Source organism: Periophthalmus magnuspinnatus, chromosome 4, assembly GCF_009829125.3.
Source record: "Periophthalmus magnuspinnatus isolate fPerMag1 chromosome 4, fPerMag1.2.pri, whole genome shotgun sequence".
NCBI classification, from domain to species: domain Eukaryota; kingdom Metazoa; phylum Chordata; class Actinopteri; order Gobiiformes; family Gobiidae; genus Periophthalmus; species Periophthalmus magnuspinnatus.
This window is the reverse complement of record NC_047129.1, coordinates 19,533,582-19,542,798: the sequence shown is the minus strand read 5'-3', so window position 1 is coordinate 19,542,798 and position 9,217 is coordinate 19,533,582. Positions and strand designations below refer to the sequence as shown.

At 41.6% G+C, this 9,217-nt stretch overlaps 1 protein-coding gene across 2 annotated transcripts in view; it reads right to left on the bottom strand.

Annotated features, from left to right (window-relative positions):
• Nucleotides 1-219: 219 nt before the first annotated feature.
• Nucleotides 220-9,217, bottom strand: part of lrp8 (low density lipoprotein receptor-related protein 8, apolipoprotein e receptor) — a 269,034-nt gene continuing 260,036 nt past the window's right edge. Inside the window, exons 18-19 of one of the 2 annotated variants that reach the window (XM_033965471.2) lie at nt 3,688-3,878; nt 220-309 (exon numbers count right to left, since the gene is read on the bottom strand). In XM_033965471.2, the coding sequence (XP_033821362.1) occupies nt 271-309; nt 3,688-3,878 (230 nt within the window). In that variant the 3' untranslated portion in view covers nt 220-270. Of the gene's footprint in view, nt 310-3,579; nt 3,879-9,217 lie in introns of those variants that run through there. The other variant, XM_055221522.1, reaches the window with a different exon arrangement.

The following is a 9,217-nucleotide window of genomic DNA, read 5'->3' as shown; positions in this document are numbered from 1 at the left end:
CGTTTGACAACTACAAAACCCAAGAGGCAGCGAGAAGAGGAAGGAACAAGCAAATAGAAAGATATTAGCAACTAGCGGCAGTATCTATGTTAGCCAAGCGGAGACAGAGGAAAGAGTGGGACTACAAGATGTCATCCCTGCTCCTTAAAAGGGGTAGTTTGAGTTCTCCCTTGCGTGGTATTGGTCTCTAGGTGGAGGTGTAGAGGTAAGGATGAGAGGGCCAGAGATGATGGAGGGTTTGTGGGGTTGTGGAGGGACATGGGGGGCCCCTCAGGGATAACCATCATCGTCCAGACTGAGAGCCACGCGCTGCAAACACCAGATAAAGACAGCGTTACAATAGAACTCTGCGGAGGCAAGTTGAAACGAAATGTGAAAAAAATTACTTTCGGTGTAGAGTGGACACTTTCGTTGGTTCCACATGAAGAGACCAAACTCACCAAAAAACTAAACAGTGAAAAAATTTTGTTTCGCCTCGAGTTGGAAGTCAAGGGAATTTCTAATCTTTTAGCATTTAGTCGGTTGGCAAAATTGGAAGTGCAAATATAACAGCAGAGTCTAACAGTTTATATAGGTAGCGATGATGCTAACAGAAAGACACCATTTAACTTATTAACGTTACAATAATTCTTCAGATTTTTTAAGCTTGAAGTTTCCATTCAGGGCCTCTGTTATGGTTACACAGCAGACCGAATTAAGAGAACAAAGACGGATAGGGGGGTAGGTGTATTGTAATAAATGGGGCAGTAACGTGATAGCCATAAATTTGAGAATGATGAAAAATTAGGACTGTTGCTGTAGCGATTAACAATTTAAAAGTAAACGGTATATCTTACAATTTGGACAAAGTACTCAAAATGTTGCATATTTAACAGGAAGAGGAAACCCATGAATAGGTTCTTTGATTGACAGGCCTTGCATATTCAAAGTGCAGTAACTAATATTTGCGTTCATGTTATAATTTGCACATTTTTAATCACAATATTCATCTAAAACGACTTAATAGCAGAACGTTTTTTTTTCATTTGTGCCAAAATGACGATGGGACGCTGCCTAATCCTACAAGCATCACCGATTAAGAAAATAAAATCGAGAAGGCAGTACGTCACAGAAAACGGGGGTAGATCTGCAAAATGGCGTCTTGAAAATAGTCGATTGAAGATTACTCAAACATGAATCACTCCAAATACAACTTCAGAGGCTCAATGAGAAGAAACACCTAGAAAATAACTGTTAAAACTTCTGTCCATTTTGCAGAATAGGTCTGATCTGGTTTATTTTATGCTAATTTATTTATTTTTTTCTCTCGTTCACGGTTTCCTTCTGTGTGTGACCTTGCTCTTATCCTCCTTCTGTGTCATCCTGCATACTCGCCTTGGGCTTAAAATGGGGGAAAATGTCTGTCCTACCTTATGCCAAACTGATTTTCCTCGGCTGTCGGAGTTACCACACCGCTATAATAAACGTGCACCAAGATAAGCAGGTGACGTGAGACAAAGCAGTCAATAAAACAGTTAGATTCATGACAAAACTATGGGAGGAGCACACTGGAGTGTTCTGTACGGGGGGGAAAGGGGGTCCACTGGGGGGGCTCCACTGGGGGTTTCCGACCTTGAATCTTCATATCAAACGCACACCTGTTTTTATACATGCGGCTGAGTGCGTCTCTTCTGTCACGGTGCCAGTGATACCCAGAATTCCTTGCCTGATTTTTTTTCCCTCTCTCTGGAGCAACACAAAGAAATTCGTGTTACTATGCCAACCGATCAAAGCGTGCCAAGCGTCCCCCCTCCCTCCTGTCTTCTCATCACCCATAATCCTTTTTGGCGACGTTATCCACTGCTACTGCGCTACTGTAAAAAAACCAAAATGAGTTAAATAAGTGTCGCTATGATAAGTCAATTATGTAAATCATTGTTGTTTTTGTCTTGGTTTGAAAGACGCGGATTGTGTTGCCAGATACTGCTAGCACCTCTACATTTTTCAAGCTAATTTTCCCCACAAGTGCACTTAGATGAACGAGGAGGGGGGATAACACTGTCCTTGGCTCCAATCAATGCTGCAATTCCATACATCATGTCTCATCTATTCCCCATCTCCCAAAATAATATTCATATGGCACACTAGAGCAATATTATAACGTTACCACCCACTCCAGAAATCCAATTTGGAGCCATATTGTGGTATTCAGAATGAGAGAGTATAAAGGTAATTCTCACAAAGCTAGGAGGATTTCAGGCTTTGGAAAAATAGATGAGGGATGGGAATTTGTGCTTTTCATTTCCTTGAGTTGTGAGAATGAAGTTAATATTATTAACCCTGAATTGTTTCTACCAAATCTTTGTCTGTGAAATATTAAAATGACTTCACAGAGCATAGAGTATTGGCTAAACAACATTATTAATACTCAGGTAAGAGGAAGAGGGGCTGCTGGTTTGATTCCTAGAATGAGTGTAGTGCTCAAGGGTTGCTCCTGAAAGACTGGATTAACTCTAGAGCTGGCATTTGGGACAGGTGAAGTTTAACAAATATGGATAAAGATGCTGCTAACTGGCCAATTAGAGGTCAAAGCTAAGGAACACAGTGTAATTGAGAGCCAGGAATCATCAGAAGGTTGTGAGTTTAATTTCTAAAACATGAGTGCAGTTGTTCTTTCAATTTTTAGAGTTTCTTTCTAGTAAATGAATGCATGCATAATGTGTTACTCTGCTAACTTAACTATATAAAACAAACTATAATACATACCAACAACTGTATATATAAATGGACATAGCTAACCTGCTAGCCGCCGCGTTCCAATTAGGAAGTGATCATGAGTGCACTTCTAGCTCCATCGACTCTGGCACCAATTCACTTTCTTTTCAAAAGCTATGGCCCCTTGGTCTTAAATGTTCAGATTAACCTGCTCTACATATTTTGCTATTTTGTCTGCAAATCAAGATATGAACATTAGTAACAGACCAATGAGCTGCTCTCCTTTGCCAAAGTCGCTCCCACTAGCGTTAGCAACAGGTTTGATTGCTAAGTGCCCGCTCCCTCCTAAACCAGTGGTGCAGGGGGGAAAGGGCGTTAACTTCTACAGCCCTGTTTTGGATTGGGTCTTTCGAGGTCTAAATTCCAAATATGGAACTGGGCTCCAAATTGGCCGCTATACCGGCTAGCCTTGATGAGCTTCGTTTGAGTGGAGCCGAACGCTGGGGTGACATCCACTGTTTTTTACACTTTGGACGACAAAAAACTTCTTTCTTTACTTTTCTATATCCACTGCATTAGCACACTCCACCTGCCGTTTCCCAGTCAGACAGTCAGTTAGATTTTGAACAATGGCTTCTGGCAGCTCAGCGTTTACCACACGCGTTTACCACTGCCTTCTGAAGCTGTTTAAGAAAAAAATATAAAATGGTTTACCCTCAAATAACACAAAAATATGAAGTTGTTGACATGGTGATGATAAATGCATGTGCTATCTCGCTCGCTGATACGATGTGTGTGGTTATGAATGGCTGGTGTCTCCACTGTGGACTGGGGCAAACAGAGCGCGCCTTAGTCCAGTTCTTTCGGACCCTCACGTTCGCCCAGTCACTTTTTGGTCAACATGGGCGCTCCTGAGTACCAGTGTGAATTATTGTCTGTGATACCTCCCCCTAGTGGCAGGGCTATGAACGGCTGACTGTGACTGCCACCTACTGGAGGGTAGACGTGCCCGATGGACTCGCTGTGCCGCCCGATGTGGATCTCGTCGTCGTCGTCCTCGGTGGTTTTGCGGTAGACGGGGTTGTCGAAATTCATGCTCTTGGTGTTTTTGCGTCGCCAGTTTCGCCAGACCAGGTACGCGCCCGTGCAGAGGAGACCGATGACCACTGTGGCAAGGATAGGTACTGCATGTGGTTCACACACAAACACACAGAAGACAACAGGAAACGGCGGGAGCGTTAACACAGCCCAGGGGACACACAGCGGCGTTTCAAAGCACGTTCATTCTTACAGTGAAAAGCATCGTGAAGGCTCAGTATTTTTGAATTTTTAAATGATTCTCTCAGTTACAAGTGCTGGAGTGTGACTTACACAACAAAAGCTGAACTCCCACGCAAAAACATTAGAGGAAACATTAAGTGGAGTTTTGAAGCGCTCTGTATGCAAATAAGAAGGTTGTGCTTTGTTGACTTGAAAGTTCAGGGACTTGCAATAATGATAATGGAACAGAAACTGGTGTGTTATAAAACTACAAAAAACAACAACTAAGAAGAATATCTTTTTTGTTTTTGTTTTTTTTAAGTTAAAGGCCCTAAATTACACAAAATCCATTCTTGTCAGCTTTAAATTCATTTATAACACTGTTACCTCCTCAAAAACAGACCTGGAGTTGAGTTTTGTTTCATTCACACATGTTTGAGTAACACTTTATTATTAGTCTGTCTACATCTCCAAAGCTCAAAATGCTCTGATCCAACTTGTGATGTCATAAAGTGGTAGTTTTCAAGTTAACAGCCCCTTTTACCTTTAGTTCAGTGGATATTTGCAATTCCAGGGCTAAAATCATCCAAATGATTCTAGTGAAGGTGTATGGAGTTTAAAAACACAGTGGAGCACTTCCTGTATTACCACATGATGACATCACAAGGTGGAACAGAGTGTATTTAGTTTGAGAGAAGAACTCAGCCTAAATATGCAGGGTTTGTGTGTTAAACATGTGGGAATGAAACAAAACATAACTCCAGGTCTGTTTGTGATGAGGAAACAACATTAGAACAGTTCAGAGAATATTGCAACATGGGCCCTTTAACCCAGGCTGTTAAAGAAGCACTATGTAACTTTTCAGTCGATTGTTTTGCACCTGCTTGTCCCTGTGGTCATTTGCCTGGAATGTTCCACAATATGACAATAAACTTATCTGCATGGAAACAAGCACATAACACTATCAGGTCAAATTACAGGTCAGATCTGTGGTAGGTGACCCCGCTTACAGTAAAAAGAAATGGAACTTTTTTTGTTTTGTTTTTAGCAATGAAAACACCTTAAATTGACGTTTAAAGCCACATGTTGGAACATTCTAGACAATATTAATATTATACAAAGCAGGTGGTGGATACTCAATAAGAGAAGTTACATAGTGGACCTTTAAAACTAAGGGACTGTACAGTTTTTAAAAAGTCACTGACCAATACAGACGTACAAAATGCAACTGTTAATATCTAATTTGCTGTTCTAATGTTGGAACTTTAACATTATTCACAATTTTTATCAGCTAAAAATATCAACGGTTCTATGTAATTTGTATTGGGAATAAAATGTTTTCTGTAATTTCAATTCTTAATGTCACTTTGTGCAGAGCGTGAGGCCGACCAGCTCCACAGTGTAACTCATGTTTGTCAAAATACACTTATATGAAAATACTGAGCCTTCACGTGCTTCTGTCAATCCGTTTCATTCAGAAAAATACAAGTCCAACATATATACATGGATGTACAGACTGCCAACATGCAGTTTATATATGTGCACGAGCAAAAACAGTAAGTGACACAAAAGCGGCGTGCAGCAGAAGGAGGGTTAGCTCTTAAAGGGGCGGTATTACACGTCTCTGATCTGTGTCATGATGTTTCCTCATCACAAACAGACCCGGAGTTGTGTTTTGTTTCATTCACACATGTTTAACGCACAAACCCTGCATATTTAGGCACCTTAGGATTCTAGTGAAGGTGTATGGAGTTTAAAAACACAGTGGAGCGCTTCCTGTATTACCACATGATGACATCACAAGGTGGAACGGAGTGTTATCTGTTTGAGAGAAGGACTCAGCCTAAATATGCAGGTTTCTTTGTGTGTTAAACATGTGAATGAAACAAAACACAACTCCAGGTCTGTTTGGATGAGGAAACAACATTAGAAGAGAGATCAGAGAGCAGTGCATTATGGGCCCTTTAAATAAACTACGCTGTGGTGAAAATACCATTGTCTTGTCAAAAATGTGCTTCTTATCAAAATCAGTATCACGTCTTGAGCTCTTTCCTGCTAAAATTAGGTTTGAAATTTAGAGCGTTTGAACTGAAATCTTAATCATGAAAACATTTAGCACTCAGGGCAATTTTTAAAGTGATGCTTTAATTAACGTTATCTCAGGATTTTGGATTGCAGAGGCCGACTGGCGTCAACTCGTAAAGACATCGGGAAACAAACTGTTCCAGATAAGCGTTCCCTCTTGTGTCTGATTAGCATATCGCCATGGTAACCTGGATGCCCTGTAGGAAGTCCAGATATTAGGCCACTGTCCAAATCAGAAGAGTATCAAGAAAAAGATGAAATTTGTGTTTGTGTATGGCATCTCTGACACATGTCTCTACCAGAACAGTCTAATTGGCCTTTACTTGGCCAGCCCCCGGAGGTCCCTGTGAAATGGGTCTGGAAACCCCTCGTACTCTTTGTTCTGGCGGCTTAAAAAAAACATTTCCCCCTCATTTAGGAATGTTCAGAGCAATTAGGGAGACTGGCTTTGGCTTAAATACTGCTAATCGTCGGCGTCAGTCCCCAGTGGAAGTCTGTGTGGGCGCGGAGCAAGAGTGGGAAAACCCGGAATCTGGTCCTTAAAGATTTCCAGCAATAATTAACGTTTCAAAGCTGCCAAGATGGAGGCTGGAGAAGATGTATGGCATTCATAAACAGTGAAACAATAGAGCAGTGGAAAGTCGTGGGTTCAGATTCTCTCGGGTCCTTCTAATGAGGGGGGTATCTCATTTGCCGCCAATAAAAGACCGAAAAATGGGTTTGCGATAAGCTTCCATAACTTCTCGAACGGCTCAAAATGCTGCGTCTCAATTAGTCACACACGGGGATGTCAAGATGAACTGTTTTGTGGATCGCTGCAGATGCTTTTGGCTGCGGTAGGTTCGTCGTAGTTCGAGTTTTAGAAGCTGTGGCGTCCGGCAGAGACGCCTCAAGGTGCAACACGGACTACGGCAAACACACATGCTGAACGCAGCCCTGTGTGTGTGTCTGTGCCCATGTGTATGTGTGTGTGTGTGCCCGTGTGTGTGCACCTATGTGTCTAGGTATATGTGTCTGTGTGTGTGTCCATGTGTGTGTATCTGCATGTGTGCCCATGTATGTGTGCATGTGTGTGTGCCTGTGTGTATGCGTGAGTATATAGGCGTATATGTCCAGATGTCCTTGTGTGTGTCCGTGTGTGCGTCTGTGTGTGTGTCCGTGTGTATCGGTGTCCGTGTGTGTGCGTCTGTGTGTGTCCGTGTGTATCGTGTCAGTGTGTGTTTTTTGTGTGCGTCTGTGGGTGTGCCCATGTGTGCGTGTGCTTCTGTGTATGTGCGTCTGTTTCTGTGTGTGTCCACGTTTGTGTGTCTGTGTGTGTAGACAACTGCCTCTCCTATATCTGTTTGTGTGTGTGTGTGTGTGTGTATGTGTGTATGTGTGTGTGTGTAGACTACTGCCTCTCCTATATCTGTTTGTGTGTCTGTGTGTGTGTCTGCGTATCTGTGTATGTGTGTGTAGACTTCCGCCTCGCCTACATCTGTTTGTGTGTGTCCGTGCTTGTGTGTGTCTGCGTGTGTGCATCTGTGTGTGTATAGACTACAGCCGTTCCTATATCTGTGTGTGTGTCTGCGTGTGTGTGTCCGTGTGCGTTCGTAAGGAGCCCAGTGTGTGACTCACCACTAAATAAAAGGCAGAATTCCAGCAGTTGCATTCGCACAACAACAAATCCAAAATCCAAATCCTCTCGTCTTGATCCAGCTAAATTTTCGAGATAATTTTGCATCACGGTTTGTCCGAGTCAAGATAAAAATATGTGTCCAGACGTCAGAATAAAGAGGCCCAGAAGTGTCCCAAGGCTCACGACACAAAGAACTTTAAACTTTTTATGTAATCATTATTAATATGATGATTATTCTTAAGATTATTTCTCCTACTGTGGTATCAAAGATGTGTATGTTTTATTACGAAAAAAAAAAAAAGCCTAAATAATATAAATAAAAATGCAATATGAATTTTTTTTTTGGTTAATAATTGTGAATAAGTATTGAAATATTTTTCCCCATAACAATCATAACTCCAAAAAATTAAAAGAATCGTGACATCCGTAGAGACACGGTCCATATGAAAGATGATCTGAAGATTCAGTCTCGGCACAGACTCTTAATATATGCATTAAACGTGAGATTTTAATCTGAATTAATGAATATATTGGCTTTGGATGAGTGGAAAGAGTCTGTTAGTCTCGTTCTGGGGATCGTTTTACACCGTGAGACGTGTGTGTAGAAGTGATCACACAACACTGAAAACGTTTAGGATTTTAAAACTGAACTGGAGGTCAGAATTCTATGAGAGAATTTGCTGTTTAAGTGTCAAAATGACTTTTTTATCCTGGTTTATCTGGACATTTCAAAAACCTTGCCTCTCCCTCTTATAAAGGCCCTTGCCCTCCATCTGAAATTATGCTGGTAATTATAATTTTCTATTTAGTATTTCTAACCTACATATGTAAACCTGTTCCGTGTGTAAATGGGTCACGGCACAGAGGTGAGTGAGGGCATTAGATGAATACATAACAGTTGGTTGATGTGATGACGAGCCATGGCTGGATTCCCTCATTTGTCCTAATCTCTCTTAACGACTCGTCTCATTATCCGGAGTTTGGCTCGTGCTCAGAGCTCGTGTCACCGGCTCAGGCCCCACTGCAGGACTCAGAACTGATGACACCACTCCATAATGTTTGGGCTAAAATGGAAATACTTGTGGAAATGTCAAGTATTTTCAGTATTAGAAGATGTAAGAGCAACTTGAGTAACAATTTTTAAGAAACTATTTAAAATATTACATACTATGATCAGATATTTTGTGTTTAGTTCAGGGTTGACTCCTTTTGTTGTTCCTGTAACCATAGACTATATATATGTAACCTGTTAGCCGCCACGCTCCAAACAAGAAGTGAGCAATGAGCACGCTTCCAGCTCCATCGCCCTGGCTCCGAATTCACTTTAAACTGAAAAACTATCACCCCTCTCTCTGTAACTGCTGCTGTCAGACTCGTTATTTTGGATTTTTGAAATTTGATTTTATTTGTAAATGAAGATATGAACATTAATAATAGACAAACCAGTCGGCTTCTTTCCCCGAGATTACTCCCATTAGCATTAGCAACAGGTTTGATTGACAGCGTTGCTAAGTGCCGGCTCTCTGCTAAACCAATGGTGCTGGTGGCAAGGGGCATTAC